The sequence below is a fragment of the Dermacentor albipictus genome, chromosome 3 (assembly GCF_038994185.2).
Source record: "Dermacentor albipictus isolate Rhodes 1998 colony chromosome 3, USDA_Dalb.pri_finalv2, whole genome shotgun sequence".
In the NCBI taxonomy this organism is placed as follows: domain Eukaryota; kingdom Metazoa; phylum Arthropoda; class Arachnida; order Ixodida; family Ixodidae; genus Dermacentor; species Dermacentor albipictus.
This window is the reverse complement of record NC_091823.1, coordinates 54,584,989-54,604,287: the sequence shown is the minus strand read 5'-3', so window position 1 is coordinate 54,604,287 and position 19,299 is coordinate 54,584,989. Positions and strand designations below refer to the sequence as shown.

Below are 19,299 nucleotides of genomic sequence, written 5' to 3'. Positions count from 1 at the left end.
CTGTATCTTTCCTAAAATAAACAGTTGGGAGTAAGCGCTCGTGTCTCCCCTTTATTGTGTCCTTGTCGATTGTGCGTGCTAATATTTCAGTATGAGCCTTGTCTACTCGGAATGCGCGAGCGTCGCGAATGTTGTTCTATGCATTCTTGAATGTAACTGAGCAGAACTGATTATTATAGTGTACTGCGATACATGGTATAAATAACAGACAGACTTAAACCGTGAGTTCAGATTCGATGACCAACGACCATGCTCGCTGCTATCACTGTTAATTGAGTGTTGCTGGCTTTTCTCGGCACAAGTTCTCCCCAATGAAGACTTAGGTACTTAACGCACAATTGTGCGTAATTTTTTGTATTAGTGGCTCACACAAACTATGGGGCATTTGCCAGGAATCGGATGAATTAGGAATGTAATTAGTCCACTCAAAAAGGAAACACTACTAGATCAAATGAAAAGTAAAACTAGATGAAGATTTAAGCATCTAGCAAGAAAATCGTTCGGATTGGAGCTACTGCCATTGTAGCTGATGTAACACGGCACTCCTACATGTGTGACAGCATCGCTCTAGTTTCCTGACATAATTTGCAAAGAGCAGTCGGGTATTGCGCGGGGAAAATGTGCTGCAATCGCACCGGACTGGGGAATGTTTGTGTTTGCAATTGTCGCCAGATGGCTGGCTGGCGACGTTTCAGCATGGGGTGAGGTGGGGGCAGCAACCGCTTGCCTAGCTGGTAGTGCTTGGTGATGTTATTGTACCTGACCAGGCGTTCTCGCGTATTTTGAGCCAAGAGTTCCGAACTCGAAGAAGCGGTCTCCGATTCTGCGCGGCGGCTCAGTTCTCGCGCAGAGCGATGTGGTATACCTCGTTCAAGTTAGGGGGGCCCTCATCGGTGGGGGTGGCGACGTGAGCTGGGAACCACATGATCGCGGTGTTATCGAAGTGCTGTAGACCAGCTTTCCTTAGAATCTGGAGAGCTTCGGAGGAAATGCTCCCCCGCGCGTAGTTGTGAACTGCGGATTGTGAGTCGCTAAAAACTACCTCACAGAGGGGGTCGGTAAGCGCAAGCGCAATCGCTACCTCTTCCGCTGTTTCGGGGTATTCCGTTGCAACACTACACGCGTGCATAAGCCGGGAGCTAACGTCTACGACTGCCGCCGTGAACCGGTGTTCTCGTATGTATTCTGCGGCGTCTACAAAGCGCGTAGTCCTCTTTCCACCCAAGGAGCGCAGCAGTGCCTTGGCACGGGCCTGGCGTCGGCCCCGATTAAATTCGGGGTGCATATTTCGAGGGATATGGGCGACAATCAGCGCGTCGCTGAGGTCAAGTGGAATTACCTGTTTCAGACCGTGTTGGACGTGGTAGTTGAAGCCGAGTTTCTGCAGGATGTAGCGGCCCGTGGCTGTCAGAGACATGCGTTCGAGTTGAGAGGTTCTTTGCGCATCCACGATTTCCTCAAGCGTGTTGTAAACCCCTAGCTGTAGCAGACGAGCAGCGCTTGTGGTCTCCGGTAGGCCAAGGGCGATCTTGTAAGTCTTGCGTATAAGGGTGTTGATTTTCTCCCTTTCGGTGACATTCCAGTTGTGGAAGGCAGCCACATAAGTGATGCGACTGATTGCGGAAGAGTGTATGAGGGGCATAACACTGTCCTCCTTCATGCCCGTGTGCTTGTTTGTAATGCGTTTGATCAGGCGGGTAGCCGCTGTAACCTTGCCTTCAATTTTTCGAATAGCTTCTATGTTTGACCCATTGGCTGTTATATGCATGCCTAGCATGCGTATCTTCGGGACTCGGGGAAGTAGTTGGTGGAAAACTAACGCAAGCGGTTGGAGGGCAGTGATGGAATCGCGCGCTTGTTACTAACACCTGCTCCAGCAATTAGTGCCTCATGTGTCAAAAGACAATCTCGCTGTTTTTTTTTACGTTTCGACCGCAATGAGAATTAATACACTGGCGTCAAGATTTCTCGTGGAATTGATTCCCATCGTTCACTGCTTGCCATGCAGCATTGAGTGGCAGCCACTGACATTGGAGAACTTCGTCGTCAGTGAAATCCCAAAAGAATATGCACTCCGTGAACTAGCACGTGCTATCCGCAATACAAAGGAATTGTCTATTGATTCTTTCATTTTATTTCCTTACCCTAAAATATTTAATCTCAAAATTCATTATGCCTTTCATCTCATTGCTACATTATTTTTCTGCCTCTCACTCGTACTCGGATATTATATTATTTTAGCTGTAATCTTAATAAAAATCAGCTTTAAAACCAGTCACTTCTTGGTCAATCCTCCGTAGTGGGTATGAGTCATTCTTGGGAAACAATTAAATAAAACAAAAGAAGACAGCGCTTTTTTGAAGGTATGTCCTTTTTACGCCATCTTGCTGTTCTTCAGTGTTCGCAAGCAACTTCGGTGTTCGTAAGTTCTCTTATCTTTTATCACGTTGTACACGTTCTTTGATAGTTAAAAGAAGCCGCATTTTTTCTGTTTAGGTGACCGAAAGTGTTTTCTTTAGCATTAAGATGTCTTACCAATCTGCCTGGTGAAGGATTATTTAGGCCTGTCAAGAAGTCATTGCTTTGCTTCTTTTCTCTCAGGAATAGCTTACATTAGGGTCTCATTACATCATGAACTGGCAGTAGCTTATTCATTTAACACATCCGGTAGAAACTTTCCAACCTATGCGCGTCGCAATCGTCACTACATTTCGTGTTTGTTCGTTTGGTCCAGGCAACCAGCTCACACTGAAGGCAAGGTGCACGGAGGTCGTCTCACGCGTCACCAGGGCCCGAGTTCGTCGCAAGGTTCCTCCCCTTTAGTATCTCGGTCTCCACGGGGTTCTCCTCCCACAGGAACCCGATCTCGGCAACAGGGACCGTCCACTCCACCATCATCCGTTCGCATAATAGGCGTGGTGAAGCGCCAACCAGACGCTGTCGCCAAGGGGATGGGAGCATCATCGACACAATTCAATGCCCCGCCCGCTGGCAGCAAGGAGTGCCTGATGGTGGCGCCCACTCAAGAAGGTGCGACAGCCGCTGAAGGCGCTCAGGGAGCCGGCCTGGAAGCGAGCGGCTCGTCTCAGAAACAACGCGGCGCTGACGAGCACAGCGCGGCTCCGGCAATGGTCGTACCGGACGCTCCCGAAGGGGACTCGGATACACCTCGTGATTGGCAGCCGACCACCGCAGTAGCAGCAGAGGCCGCACTGGCATCTGCAAACTTGGACGCCTGCAGTCCTTCCAGTACGCAGGCACTGTGGGTGCGGCAGTCTTGGGCGCAGACGGCCAACAGGACCAAGGTGAAACTCGTGGCAGTGGCCGTGCTGACTGTCCTCGCACTCGTTGTAGGCGCCGCTGTGCTCGTCAGCATAGTAGTGGGCACGGTGCATAAGACGACGACGACGCCTTGCCATGACTCGGAGCTCGACCTGCTGATTGAGACCACTCTGGGAACTATCCGAGGGATGCGTGTCGAGACGGCCGACGGTAGCGGCGCACGCGTCTTCTTGGGCATACCGTACGCCGCCAACGTTTCGGGGAATCGTCTCTTCGATCTTCCGTCGACCGTTCACCGGCTTGTTCCCACGCCGTTCCCCGCTGCCCATAAGGGCCCGGGTAAGGGTTTCGACATGGCACATGTGGCGTCAGGTTTGATGCAGGCCTATCGGTTAATACTGTCACGTGGTAGTGACGGTCAAGAACGCAGTAGCAAAACTGCGAATGTCGAAACTAGCGTCTTATTAGGCGAACCATTGCGCTCAGAAACCTACTACACTCAATGAACAACGAGAGCGGCGAACAAAGTCGGCGATCGTCGAAAATCTGATCTGCCGTTGAGCGCGTCGGCTTTTATACATGAGTCATCGAAAGTTCCAAAGTAATCGCTGGGCCCCGCGTGTCTTCCAGAAAGCTCTACATAATTCGCGTCGCACATGGAGTGAGATTACGCAAGCTTCGGTGAAAACATACAGCAGATAGAACCATCGATAACATTCGATAAACTTTCGATACAAGCGGGCGCGTCCTCCGCGAGCAATAACATTTGTTAGACGGTGAAAAGTGGTCACCCGATAAAGATAAATAAGTGCACTTGTCAATGTCCCTCTCTCTAAATGCATCGCCCCGATGCTACAAACATAACTGGAGAGCGAAAAACAAAAGGACACTTATTAAACAAAAGTAAAAAAACAACAAAGGTCCAAAGTAACAAAGTCCAAAAAAGAAAGTACAAAGTTCAGCTATCCTAAGACCCAAAGTTCGTTAGCGCTGGTAGGACGACTTAAGCCGCACAACATGGACTATTTCAGGTCGTGAGTAGCGCCGCTGTTATAGCTAAATGCTGTCTCGTATTTGATGTGGAACTCATAGTCGGTTGTGCCAATGCATCGGATGATCTTGCAAGGTCCGAAATAGCGGCGTAAAAGCTTCTCACTTAGTCCTCGTCGTCGTATCGGGGTCCAAACCCAAACATGGTCGCCAGGCTCGTATTGTACATATCGTCGTCGAAGATTGTAACGCCGGCTGTCGGTCCTCTACTGATTCTTGATGCGCAGGCGGGCGAGCTGTCCGGCTTCTTCGGCGTGCTGGAGGTAGGTGGCGACGTCGACATTCTCTTCGTCGCTGACGTGCGGCAGCATGGCGTCGTGAGTCGTCGTCGGGTTCCTCTCGTACACCAGCTTGAACGGTGTCATTTGAGTTGTTTCTTCGACTGCCATATTATAAGCGAAGGTTACGTACGGCAGGATCACCCACACGTCTTGTGCTCGATATCGACGTACATTGCTAGCATGTCAGCGAGGGTCTTGTTCAGGCGCTCTGTAAGACCATTCTTCTGTGGGCGGTAGGCAGTTGTCCTCCTGTGGCTTGTCTGGCTGTATTGCAGAATGGCTTGGGTGAGCTTTGTTGTGAAGGCCGTTCCCCTGTCTGTGATGAGGACTTCTGGGGCACCATGTCGCAGCGGAATGTTTTCGACAAAGAATTTCGCCACTTCGGCCGCGCTACATTTGCGCAGAGCTTTCGTACGTTTCAGCGAAGCAGGTGAGGTAATCCGTCGCCATGATGATTCACTTATTTCCGAATGTTGACGTCGCAAAGGGTCCCAGCAAATCCATCCCGATCTGCTGATATGGTTAGCAAGGAGGCTCGATCAGCTGTAGTTGTCCCACTGGCCTCAACGGTGGTGTCTTGCGTCGGTGACAGTCTTGGCATGTCTTGTCGTAACGGAAGACGTCGGCGGTCAGGCGCGGCCAGTAATACCTTTCCTGTATCCTCGACAGCATCCGGGAGAATCCGAGGTGCGCAGTGGTCGGATCGTCATGTAGCGTGTGCAGTACTTCTGGACACAGCGCTGAGTGAACAACAAGAAGGTAGTTGGCGTGGACTGGTGAGAATTCTTCTTTACGAGTAGGTTGTTTTGAAACGAGAACGAAGACAATCCTCACTTAAATGCCCTAGGAACAACGTCGGTGTTCCCTTCCAAATAGTCGACAAGGCTTTTTAGCTCCGAGTTTCCTCGTTGCTGTTCAGCGACGTCTACCGCACTCATTATTCTAAGGAAGGCGTCGTCGTCATCGTCATCTTGCGGCGGCGGATCAATGGTGGTGCGTGATAGTCAATTCGCATCAGAGTGTTTTCATCCGGACTTATAAATTAAAGTGATGTCATATTCTTGCACTCTGAGGCTCCATCGCGCCAACCGTCCTGAAGGATCCTTTAAATTCGTTAGCCAACACAACGCGTAATGGTCGCTGACTACTTTAAAGGGCCTGCCATATAGATAAGGGTGGAATTTTGTTGTAGCCCAAATGATGCCGAGGCATTGCTTTTCAATTGTAGCGTAATTGCCGTCCGCTTTTGACAGCAACCCGCTAGCGTAAGCTATCACCCGTTCAAGCCAATCTTTCCTCTGGACTAGGACGGCGCCGAGGCCTAGGCTACTGGCGTCAGTGTAGATTTCTGTATCGGCGTCCTCGTCGAAGTGCGCAAGTACCGGTGGCGACTGCATGCGTCGCTTGAGTAACTGAATAAGTGTCGGCCTGCGGCGTTTCCCACTTGAACTTGACATCGCATTTAGTTACATGTGTCAGCGGTTCAGCGATGCGTGAAACGTCCTTGACAAAGCGCCTGTAGTAGGCACACATGCCAACGAATCTACGCACTGCCTTCTTGTCGGTGGGCTGCGGGAAGTTTAAGATGGCAGCTGTCTTCTGTGAGTCGGGGTAGACTCCAGATTTGCTGATGACATGGTCCAAGAACAGCAGCTCATCGTAAGCAAAGTGGCACGTTTCCTGCTTCAAAGTGAGCCCTGATGACTTGCAGTACTGTCGCAAGCCGTCTAAGGTGATCGTCGAAATTTCCGGCGAAGACGACGACGTCATCTAAGTAAACAAGACAGGTCTGCCACTTAAATCCTGCAAACACCGTGTCCATGATGCGCTGGAACGTTGCAGGCGGCGAGCACAGACCGAATGGCAATACCTTGAACTCATAGAGGCCGTCTGGTGTGACGAAGGCGGTCTTTTCGCGATCTCCCTCGTTGACTTCCATTTGCCAGTAGCCAGTCTTGAGACACATCGACAAGAAGCATTTAGCATTGCAGAGCCGATCCAGTGCGTCATCTATTCGTGGGAAGGGGGCATATATACGTCTTTCTTCGTGATCTTGTTCAGTTGAAGATAATCAACGCAGAAACGTAAGGTTCCGTCCTTTTCCTTCACCAAGACTACAGGTGATTTCCACGGGCTTTTCGACGGCTGGATGATGTCATGCAGCATTTAGTGGGCTTGTTGCTTTATAGTTACACGTTCTCACGTGGAAATTTGGTAAGGGCTCTGGCGTAGTGTTCGAGCTCATTCTTCGGTTATTATGCGGTGCTTTGCAGCTGGCGTTTGTCGAATTCACAATGACGTCAAAAAGCAGTCTTGGTATCGTCGGAAAAGACTTCTGAGCTGTTGCTGCTTGATGAAGGGGAGACTTAAATTGGATCTGCCGGTCAAGCACATCGGCTTTTATACATTAATCATCGAAGGTTCAGAGTAATCGCTGGTGCCCGCGCGTCTACACAAGTTCTACACAATGCGCGGCGCACATGCAATCAGATTACACAAGCTCTGGTAACAAAATAGACAGCACATAGAATCATCGATAACACTCAAGAAACTTCCGATACATGAGGGCGCGTCCCGCTCTGAGCCATAACACTTCATAGACGGTGAAAAGCGGTCACCCCAAAAAAATAAACAAGTACATGTGTTAAAATTCATTCACTACTGTGACGACGCATTTGCATTAATTATAGAAGCACTGACAGAGCTATGGTGTCCTTAAAATACAGCTTGAAGCTCGCACTGATATTCCCGTACGACTACCTAATCGTGAAATCACTGCCGTCTGCTTATCACCCTTAATCTCATAGTGAGCGGAATACAACAAAAATGCTGACATTACAAGCTGCTCTTAGGTGTCCTTTTCATTCTTTTTTTCGATGTTCTCACCAATGCATTCCTCCGTTGAAGTGCCAGCCAATCGTGGCCTGAGCCTACACCCACTTAGTGGGAGGCATTACACGACGCAAGCGAACGAGTTTAAATATTTATGAACGGTTTAATGTTTAGCATACGTGAACTAGCCTTTCATGCAGAGATGCTAGTGGTCGTGTGTACCGACTGCTGTAAAGGTCAAGAGCGTGGAAAGGCTTTGGGAAAGTGTGCCATGAAGGCGGCGCACCTTGTCACTTTTCCGCTTTTAGCGGTACATCGCGATTCAAAGCTATCTGCATGCATCACACAAAAAGCCGTAACCACATTCCAATAGCTCGTGTTACACTGGTATCTTTTCTTTTGCTCAGCGTGTCTGCAGCCTCTCGAGTTCCCTTTGGGTCAACACCAGCCGTCGAACGTGTCGGAAGAGTGTTTGAGCCTAAACGTCTACACGCCCAGCGGTTGCTCGATCAGGAGAAGCGGCGGCGAGGCGCTTCCCGTGCTCTTCTTCGTCACCGGGTGGCGCTTGTACACGCTCAACTGGAACGGCATGTTCGACTGGCACCAACTGGCGTCGCGTGGCCGGGTCATAGTGGTGGTGCCCAACTACCGGGTGGGCGTCTTCGGCTTCCTCAGCCGCGATCACAACAGCACGTCCAACATGGGCGTGAGGGACGTGCTGCTCGCTTGGCAATGGACCAGGACGCACATTGGAGCCTTCGGTGGGGACCCCGGTGGCGTGGTGCCCCTGGGCCACTCGTCGGGATCAATCATTATCAGCGCGCTGTTGACCAGGTTCCGCCTGCTGAAATGCCGGCGAGCTATCCTCCTCTCTCAGAGTCTGTTTAACCTCGTGGACAGCAGCAAGGAGACAGGGCTCCTCAGGGCACGCGCAGTGGGCCTCCAGGCGAATTGCTGCGCGGTCCACGAGTGTCCGTCATTGCCCGTGCCAGGTAGCGTGCTCTTCTGTAACAGACTGAGTCTCACCTCACCTTTGCGTAAAGTGCGGGAATGGCGGCCACCGGGCCGGTTTGGAGGCAGCCAGCGACGTCTAATGGTAGCTGCTAGACTTGAGATAAGAAGTCTCTGGGCACGCGCGGGAGGTGCATCTAATCTCTGGTTGAGACACTACCGTTAGACGTCGCAGGTTGGCTACGGAGCTCCGTGCCCGCGTTCTACACAAGGGTGACGCCGACTGTAGAGTAGGAAGAATTAAAACACTATCGCGAAATATATGGGAGAAAAGCACCGGCACGCTATTTACAGTCAACTAAATGTTCCAGATTGACAAGCATCAATGGAAACACTCACAGGTGCCTATCACGTGCTTGGAAGGCAGAGTAGGCGCCACGAATAAGTGCGGATACCCTGCCTCGCCAGGCCCACATGTGCCTGTGGGTCCCATTCATTCTTTGGGGGGGCCGAGCCTATACCGATGAGTTACAGAAAGATAAAGTGTTCATGTAGCTGGATGCCGGTGCTCGTTAAAGGCGTCCGGATGGTAAAGGTGCTTGGGAGTTTTTTCACTACACCGTCCTTCGAAAAGGGAAGTGTTTCCTTTGGATATTAAAAAGCATCGATGATGTGGCCTTCTGCAGCCTGTCTTGAGTTAATAACATGAACAAGTGATGAAAAGGAAATGACATGAACTTGATTTTCATAACAACAGCAAAGCTGCCCTCCTAAAACTAATACCAAGAACACCTAATGAGTTTGACGGCTGTGTGTTTCGACCTTGGTTTCCGTCTAACAAGATTCTCAGTTGACAGTGCCGTGCCGTGAAATGGTCTGCCATGTTGGTCATTTCCCAGGTGTGGCTTAGTATTATAATTTCACATTTTCAACGCGTACATTTCAACGCGCCTTGGTTTCATAATTTCAACGCGTACTTAGTCGGGTACACGTTGACGAACCTAAGGTGGTAAACATTCATCCGGAGTCCCCCACTACCACGTTCTCGTAATGAGATTGTGCTTTTGACACATAAGACACCAAAATGTCTTTTTTTTTTTTAAGTGAACCTTGGAAAAGCTATGTACAAGGCAGCTGCATGTCCACTGTCAAGTGAAATGTGCCACATTTGATCGCTTCAGAATTTCTATCACGTGCAATTTGTTTGTTTGTTTGTTTGTTTGTTTGTTTGCTTGTTTGTTTGTTTGTTTGTTTGTTTGTTTGTTTGTTTGTTTGTTTGTTTGTTTGTTTGTTTGTTTGTTTGTTTGTTTGTTTGTTTGTTTGTTTGTTTGTTTGTTTGTTTGTTCTGCTCCCCAATTCTAGAAAACGCCTTGTTTAAATTTTCGATGTTTATATAACCGACGGAATAACCGCATTGTTTAAACAATCTATTGAATACAACCTTCTATATATATATACACATATCAGTCAGTACAAGTTACCTTTAAGTTCTCGCGATAAGGATGGGTCACTCAATGGGCCCATCTATGCGAAGGATAGCGCATTTTCTTCTGTTGCGCCATCGTGGCTTAGGTGAAAACTTACTTACTGTGGTGTCTGCTTTATTAATTTATTGTTTTTCTTGCGCAGACATCGTGCATTGCCTCTCGCACTTGAACGGTTCGCACTTGTTGAAGACGCTGGGTGAGAACTTCAGCCTGCCGACGTTGGACGTGACCATGGAGCCGTTCGGTCTAGAGCCTCTGCAGCTGCCTCGGGACAGAAGCACGTTCAGCAACATGCAACTGCTGATGGGTACTAACCTGCATGAGAACGACAACCTGTTTCGCGCTTGGGTGGTGTCCCAGCAACTGACTGGGTCCACGTTCCGCGTGGTGGTCGAGCGCTTTCTCCGCTACATGCGAACCGGGAGCGACTTATTCGACTGGATCATGGCCTCCATCGGGAGCGACTTGTCTGAAGAAGAGAAGTTTGCCAAGGGCCTCGAAATAAGCACGAAGGCAAGCCAATGTGCGCAGATATTCTATGAGAAAAACTATTATGCCCAATAAGGTGGGGCATGGGGCACGCGAGGTGCCTAGCACCCTTTCTAGGTGGGCGTATCGAATCTGTCCCGAAAAAAAAAAAACGCAGACATCAATTGTGTTTTGATTGATAGTCAAAAAAGACCAATTTAGAAATAATCTGGGAAGTTTGAAATGACACTGGGGTAATAACGATCTAGGTTCTTGAGCAGCTTGATTGTTTTGGTGGGACCGCATCAAAATATTTAAACTGCACAGGAATTTAGAGCGTTGTTACCCCAGTTCTCAAACTCTCACAAGATCGTCCTGAGTCGGCCTTTTTCAAATATCAATCAAATCATTATTGATAAGTGAGTTTTTAGAAAGATTCTAATTTTTAACTGTGGTGACCATTCAGTTATGCCGCGCCGAGCGGACGCCCACCGAGAGAGAGCGCTAGGCGTCTCGCACGTCTGAGGTCTCGCATTTCTGTACATCGAAGTCAAAAACGATGCAAGCTACTTTGCTGTCTAAACCAGCTGGCGGCGGAGCGGGAAGCTTGCAAGCTCGATGCGAAGACCGTCTGTGCACAAGGAAACGTAGTCACGCTTTTCTGTGCGCTTAACGTAAGCTACGTTGTGCTTTTTGTAGGTTCGCACACTGAAAGTGTTGAAGTGCACATATAGTGCGTGCTTTTCTCAACTTGTCACCTGCAAGTGGCGTTACCTCGCAGGGACGGAGAGCCCACATAGTTGCTGCGTGAAGGCCTCCATAGAGTTTAGCGAAAAAGTTCCCTATACAGCGTCCATGCATGGATTCGGCAAATATGATTGTATAATTACATGAAACAAAAATTTTAATGATGTCTAATGACATTGTCAAGTGCATTAAGGATAAAGCTGAGTTATTAGTACGAACCACTATTAAGCCATGAAATTCAAATGACATTCAGACGTAAGGCAAGATTCCAGTCTTCGTGTGAATCGGTGACGCTATCTGGCTGCAAGTGCTATAGAAGTCTCGCGCGCAGCAAATTTAAATCGCATTGGATCTTTCAAAAACATATTGAATGAACTTTCCGCGCAACACATGCTTACGTTTCACGTGCCCATGGTTACATTTACTTTATATTTTGAATATCTGGTAGCGTAATATTACAGTCAATGTAGCCATACTCAAAATAATTTCGCTTTTTACAATAAGATTGCATCGTGAGGGCGCGGTTGAATTGAAAATAGAACCAACTAAATGGAGGTCAAGGTATCGCGATAGTCGTCGAAATCTTCAGCGTTATGCCATTTCAGAAGCAGGGCATGGCGAAGCTGCTTGACAGCGCGGGCAGCAAGTGCAGTGGCTCGATACGTTTGCAACCATGATCGGGACAATGAATTGCCAAGAACCTACCGGTCGAGGACAATTGCACGATAGTGTCCCGTGGCAGGACGCAGCTCATCCGTGAAATAGCTGAAGCTCAGATGATTGCAAAATTGGGTGAGAAGTTAGTTTCCCTTCACTGGCTTTCACAGAAAAAGAACTAAGTTTCTCGGTGGCGGCACTACATGACTCATAACTATGTTACACGAATGCGCAGTTCGTTTTCTTCATGTAAGCGCATGCGCAGTCTGTACTGCTTCACATGTATAAACCTACTCAGTGACACAATAAATTTAGCGGAAAGTTTGCGCTTGGTGTGTGTTCTTCTTCTCCTACGTCCGTGTCTTTTTTGTTGCGCAATAAAACTTGAGTAATGGATTACCAACTTGCCCGAAATGCTGCTCCCATGCATGTCGTATGCGTTTGAACGTTGCCGTGGATTGGGAAACGTTTCGCTGATCAGGTTCAAGCAAGCTACGAGCCTGTCGCTGTTCAGAATGGTGCCCCATTTGTGACGTAGTTCAAACAGCTAGTATTCGCAGACTCTTGTGGGATCTCGGAAGCAGCCGCTCCTCCATATGGTCATACCCCGATGTGTATATAATTAAAGTATGTCTGCCTACTAGCGTTGAAGTGGAGAAATGAAAACTTTTCGGGAAACGTCTGCGTGACAGGTGATCCACCACTGCATGCTGACGCAGTACGCCAACAGTGCCTCCCACTCCGGAGCCGAGGTGCGCTTCTTCGTGTTGGACGAACATTGGAGCGCGGTGAAAGACCGCGTCCGCAACCACTCCTCGTACGGCGACGACCTCTACTTCGTTTCGGGGTCTGTGCTGGACGAAGCTGGCATAACGGCCGCGCAGCGGCGCCTCGCTGAGGAGCTTATGGACAACGTCGCCGCGTTCGCCGGGACCGGGTGAGTGCCATGGGGAGTCCCTGTCCGTCTTTAGTCCTTGGCCAACCACTGCTGAAACGTCCCACCACTCGCGTCACTACATACTCTCCACGATGTCCCAGTGGCTATGACGTTCTTGGGATGAGCTAGAAGTTCTTGGTCCATTGCGTGCCGCTGCAGCTGCATTCCAGTTGGGATGGTACTAAAAAAAAAGCGAGTCATAGTAACACTCAAGTGTATATCTTTAGGTACACGGCAAAAAAGAAATTGTATAGTCGACTTTATTTCTGAGCCCTCCATCGCGGCGTCTCGGACTTCGCAGCTGCGGCTTTGGGGCATTAAACTCCATAATTCAACGACTGAATGAGTGAGTCAGTCAAGCAAACAAGTCATTAAAATAATCCAAGTCGAATCATGGGGTTTAATGCCCCGAAGCAACAATCAGGTTATGAGGGGAGAATTAATTTCGATTGTCTAACGCTGTTTAACGTGCGACCTAATGTAAGTATGCATGCGAACGTCTTACAGCAAAGCTGTTAATGCGAGTAGAAGCGCCCAAAACGTTATAGGCCAGTCATTACTGTTTTTTGAAAGATCTAGATCCCGCTCGTATTTTACACTTTAAAAAATGTGCTGAATGTTGGGGCAATGTGTAGGCAAACTTTGAAGTGTGCACGTCAATTAGAAGTTAAATTGATAAATCATCGTTTTCGGCCCGTTTAGAGGCGTCATATGGAACCCCTACAAAGATTCCCCGCTTACCTCGGTATAACCAAAAAAAAAACCGGAAGATATTTCATATTTAGAGCAAATAGCGGGCACTCCATGGGTGATAAGTACCGAAAGTTTTAAGTCTGTAGATTAGTTATGTGTTTTGATATAATACCTGATTACTCGTCTTCCCTCAATATTTATGCGTTATACGAGATATGTAGTTGCTTTTTACTGGTCTCCTCGAGGAACTTTGCAAGGCTCGTTTATATATCGTTTAAGTAGGAAGCATGTCGTGAGCGACGATCTGGAAATCTTCAATCTGTGTACGTTACTTACTGTCTTTGAAGAAAGTCACTTATTTGCAGCTTCCAGAGTGTCATACTTCATTTATCCGCAGTGTTTCCCAAAATCCTAAGACAGCTGTACAAGACACGAACTTCAAATTCATCAAAAATAAGGCGAACCATAAGTGTAATGTATGACGACGCTTCCACACTCCTTACATAGAAGCGTTGTAAATAATTACCGAAGAATCTTTTTTTTATTATTCTCATGCGTTATACTAGGTTCGTACTTGGTTTTTCAGGTGTCCTTGGTGAATCATGCAAGGCATCTTGTTTATATTTGGCGACAATGAGGGGCACGTTATGGGTAACATGTAGACAAAGTTCAAAGTGTGTGGGTTAATTATAACCTTTGCAATATTTTCCGTATGGAAGTGCTCCGTAACGTTATGAAGGCGTTTCACGAAAGCCTTAAAATTTAGCCCGCTGCCCCGGGCATAAGTACAAATGCCACCGAGATCACAAATTTAATTAACATGAGAGAAACATTATGCCGAATTTTTTTGCGAAGTTCAATGGGTGTGGATCAAATACAGCCTCTGTAAAAAAGAAATTAGTAACTGCTCAAAAGCGTTATATGACCATTTTATCCTGTGTTTTCCAGTATCCTGAGGGAACTCTGCGTTAAACCAATGTATCGAATATCCAGCAGAGACATTTATTTATATAACATATTTTCAACGTAAAAAAAGGACTTTTGACAGTACCATCAAGGATATTTTCACGTAAACTAGAGCAATCTCAACCTCTATTGGAGGTGTTGAACCTCCAACTGATACATGTAATTTACCTCCAGGCAATGTTCGTGGTTTATGATGTCATGAGCCATATAATGATTTCGCACCAATAAAATCTTGAACACGAAGAGCGCGCGTGCTACCGCCACCTTGGTGAAAAACTTCCATGCACTGATTCCTGGAGGGTAAGGCCGGAACTAGCAACATCGAAGGATAGGTACGTTACCAAACAGCGGCGCAGTGCGTTACTAAAAAGACGCCAGCTTGTGCGCATGGTATCAAACGGTGACGCTGTCCCACACAGAATAAAAAAATAAGAAAGAAACAAGACAAACGCGCTCCAGCCCATCACGCTTCTTTAGCCTGTCTTGAACGTGAATGGTAACTCTGCACGCCGCTGTTTCGTTGCAGGAAGCCCGGTCCCGTGAAGGGCGTGGGCGAGTGGCCATTGCGATCCGTCTTAAACTCGGAGGTCGTCATACTCAGCAGCAACGGCAGCCGCGTGGAACGCTACTGGCACAAGCAATGGTGTGCCTCGTTCATGAACTTTTATGCTCGACAGGTCTAGGCTGGAGCCGTGATGACGGCTCCCTCGCGCCGGCCGCTCCATCGGTTTGCGATCCGTATGGCGAGTTTACTGCTGGGTCGCTAAGGGAACCTGTCATTTCATGGATCCCTCTTGGCTAGATTTGTCCGTCCTAGACGTTTCCTTGTTTATGGTACATCTCGACCCAGGAGTCACCTTTGTAGCGTGAATAGCGCTTAATATAACCGCTTATTGGTTTTAAAGCTGTCTGTGGCTCAAGGCGTCCTATTTTTTATTAACTCGTTGGCAGGGCACCAAAGGAGGAGGAGTAGTGGTTGTTGTTGTTGTTGTTGTTGTTGTTGTTGTTGTTGTTGTTGTTGTTGTTGTTGTTGTTGTTGTTGTTGTTGTTGTTGTTGTTGTTGTTGTTGTTGTTGTTGTTGTTGTTGTTGTTTTGCCCTATAGTATCCTGCAGCCTGTGGAATGAAGACACAGTATTCTCTGTTTATATCAGAGCCGCTAACGCCTGGCATATCCAGCCATGTTGAAATGGTACATCTGCCTACAGCAGACAAAGCAACATTACAGTTTTTACGCAAGGTTCATTCGCAGCGTCCGTGCGGCGGCTCAGCAGATTCCCCAGAACTGCTGCACAACGTCGGAACGCTTTCGAAAATCCCGCACTCGGCGAGCTTTTGGAAAGCGTCGCCATCTCTCGTCAATCATAGTACTCTGGACCTGCACCGCCGCTGCGTTCAAGCATCAATACTTTCATTTGATTACGCTGAAACATCGCGATCGTTGACCCCGATGTAAGGTGAGGCTTTCACATAGTCCACAAATACGTCCCATCCGGTCTTTTGAGCTGCACAGGCTGACGGCTTTCGATGGGCGAAATAGCTGCAGATCTCAGAGTCCAGACACCCGTGATATAGTTGGTGTGACGCTTGTCAGGTGACGCTAACTTCGTTTTGTGAAATCTCATCCATCTCTGCAGATGGCGCTAGTACACCTCTTATAGTAGGGACACGACAAACGATCAGAAGCGAAGAAACGACAAAAAACGGAGACGTACAAAAACAAAGTTCACAACAGGGGACCAGAAAATTTAGTTATGGGAATACATCTTGGGGTTTCTTTTCTTTTTCTTTTTTAACCTATGTAGAACATGAAGCAGTATAATAGCAAGAGCTTGGTGGCGTAACCCATCACCTCGTTCCAAAGGGGACGTTCTAAATATCCGTTCACCCATCCATGCATGGCTGTCAAATTGAGGGAAATATCTCAGATTAAGGTAACGTTTAGGTCCCTTGAGAAATAACAAAAATTGTGTGTGTGTGTGTGTGTGTGTGTGTGTGTGTGTGTGTGTGTGTGTGTGTGTGTGTGTGTGTGTGTGTGTGTGTGTGTGCGCGCGTGCGTGCGTGCGTGCGTGCGTGCGTGCGTGCGTGTGTGTGTGTGTGTGTGTGTGTGTGTGTGTGTGTGTGTGTGTGTGTGTGAGAGGGGGAGAGAGAGAGAGACCTTGAATAGCAGTTGTACTTGAAGAAACTTGGTGTGACCTCGAACAATTGTCGGATTGTGATGGCCTTATAGTGATGGCCTTATAGTGATGGCCTTATAGGGGCATGTAAAAAAACTTCATAGTAGGAGGCAGGAGGCAGTTCAATTTCACAGCCCGAGTCCTCTCGGCGGGGCAAATTTCCTTCGTGAAATTGTTTGTTTTATACTTTGTTATCACTCATACTGCTTCACCTTTCCGGAAAAACTGCAGCATCTCTTTCTTCTGAGAGTCCGAGTATAAGCGCTGGTGCGCATAACTGCGGTTGATTCTGATTCAGAGTGAATCCGACTTGGCCTCGTTTCGGTTACTGAGGGAAATATAAAAAAATGGCTGTGGCTTAGGTAAGGTTAAGCCCAGGATGCGAAGCATACTAGCCTTTATTTTAGTTGTTGAACCACTGTTTAGCCTGGTGAACTGCTGTTGCTTGGCTATATTTGGTTCGGCTAGACGAAGAAACAACTCATGCATTACTGCTTCGCCTTCAAGAGTGGAATGCGACAGCGTTCCCGTCGACCCGCCAAGGGGTGTAAGACAATGGGCTACAGGGCAGCGACTACGCGCCCCGCATTGGACGCGGTGAGCGTCGAGCAAAGCAGCGTTCGGCGCGGCAACGAAATGTGCGCCTGAGCAAGAGACGCACGCCTTAGAAACAGCTCGTTTCTAAGGCAACACCGCATTCACTAGAGGCGCTTTTGTACCGCTTTGAAGCATCGTACTCGTGGCTCAGTGGTAGCGTCTCCGTCCCACACTCCGGAGACCCTGGTTCGATTCCCACCCAGCCCGTCTTGCAAGAGTTGAGCCAAAGCCACTTCTCCTCTGTCGTGACGTCACGGTGTCACGTGATTTCATGGCGACACCGCCGCGCCTGAGGAGCTGGGTTGAGCTCTCGTAATATGCTTCGCATAAAAAGCAATCGCGTTACTCGAAGAAAACGAGTGCATATTGATTCCAGTGCAGTGGAGAAGCCGCCAGTAAATTTTTCGTTAATGACATTTCATTAGGTTATTGTAAGTGATTATCTAACTCGAAAAGTACTGTCGTAATTATCAAACTGTCAGTGAGGCATTTGTTGGAAATGACATCGAACTGCATGCGGTGTTTTTCAGCGACATATTCATTGCGCACAATTTTTTCCGACTGGTAAAGAAACCCCACAAAAAAAATGGAAAATACCCCGTGACTGCGCTCCCACCCGCATCATAAAGCCACACCCTCAAATAGGCTGATTGAATGCAATGGTTTCACCTGTCGCAAATACGAAGAGACAGCGCATCACCTAGGTAACGCTAAAGAAGCACCAACAGCATGTTTCTCGGCTTCACAGCTATTCCTTCCTCTCCCTTCTGCGTCACACTCATTTTCCATATCTCAAGGCCGACTTATCACATTGATAAAGGAAGCCCGTTGATAACGCGGCCGAAGCGCCGCTGTGACCTCGCACGAAACGCGAAAAACAGTGGAACAGGCATAGAATGTTTCGACATCTTGGCTCTGCTCATACCGCATCGAGATTGCGCACGAAGCTATATTTCGTGCCAGAAACTTGCTTCGAACCGAACAAAAATAAAAGTGAAGGTTTTATTTTGCGTTAGAGTGTGCACGTGCTGTAAAAGGAGGTCTGTGACAAAAAATAAGAGCGATAAAACCAGACCGGTAAGTGACTCACTTGTAGAGAAAGGCCAAAACCGATTCGTTCAAGGAAGTAAAATGTACCACTTATAAACGAGCGGAATTCGCAATTGGGACGTCCGGAAAAAAAATTAATTCGCGCAGAATCTTCTCTGGGATTTACCTGAATGATGCGTAAGCATTTCCTAGTACTGGCCTGGTGTTTCTTGGTAGTGTGTAAGCTGGTGCGTTTCGTACAATTGCGAGAACGACCATAGAATAAAGAGGAACGACCGCGAAAGAACCTTGAAACGGAGGAGCGCGGTTGCGACACCTAACTTTTAAGTGAGGCCAGCTGCACGAGACGACGTAGAAGGGGCGAGTAGAAGCAACGTTCACTGGTGTTATAGATGGCCGCAGCCGATGTGGATGTGGGATGAAATGAGCAGGAAGATGTTGCAAATTAAGGAAATGGATGCAACATTTATTAGGTACACCGGACCATTACGAACTGTGATCAACCGTGCTCCGGCGGCGGCTACGTCTGGCGCGGCCCGAATCTTGGAGGCTATCTGCGAAAGCGGCAGAGTTAGGCATATGCTGAGAGCTCCGTGGGCGCCGTGTTCTGGCCGCTTAGTTTGCGTTGAAGGGTGAGACAGCACGTAAAGTGAATTCGCTCGCTGCTGCGGGCGCTATGTTGAAAGCGATCGTCTTACGGTACGGACCTATAGTGATGATTTTTCCGTTGGCTAAGAATGTGAATGCTTACGCATTTCAAGCCATCCGGTTTCAGTGCACCCTTATTGTCTATGAATTTGTAAGCGCCCTTGAACAGCAGCTGCTGCCTAGAGGAAGTGTTCGAATTAGTGTCCCTCTGCCACTACGCAGTACTCAGTTCGCGTGATCACATCTTCTTTGGCTTTCCTGGTGACCGACGATGGAATTCTACGTCATATACATCTGTTATCCTCGCCTTGAGCTCCTTTGACGTCCGTCTCAATTATGTAAGCACGATCTTTCACATAATCCTAAAGAAATCGAGTGGAGGGAGGTCAGGTGACCTAGTCGGCCAACTTACAGGCCCGTCCCATCCAATCTATTGCGCATGAAAAGTCGCATCCAGCCACTTTTGTGCTCGGGTGCT

The 19,299-nt window shown here is 48.1% G+C and overlaps 1 protein-coding gene across 1 annotated transcript; it reads left to right on the top strand.

The window, feature by feature from the left end:
- Window positions 1–2,355: 2,355 nt before the first annotated feature.
- LOC139057851 (carboxylesterase 3-like) lies at window positions 2,356–15,232 on the top strand. The gene is made up of 6 exons (XM_070536610.1): window positions 2,356–2,422; window positions 2,735–3,621; window positions 7,853–8,437; window positions 10,026–10,396; window positions 12,448–12,692; window positions 14,878–15,232. Exons 2-6 carry the CDS (start codon window positions 2,952–2,954, stop codon window positions 15,032–15,034), a joined length of 2,028 nt encoding a protein of 675 aa, XP_070392711.1. The 5' UTR covers window positions 2,356–2,422; window positions 2,735–2,951; the 3' UTR covers window positions 15,035–15,232.
- The last annotated feature ends 4,067 nt before the right edge of the window (window positions 15,233–19,299 follow it).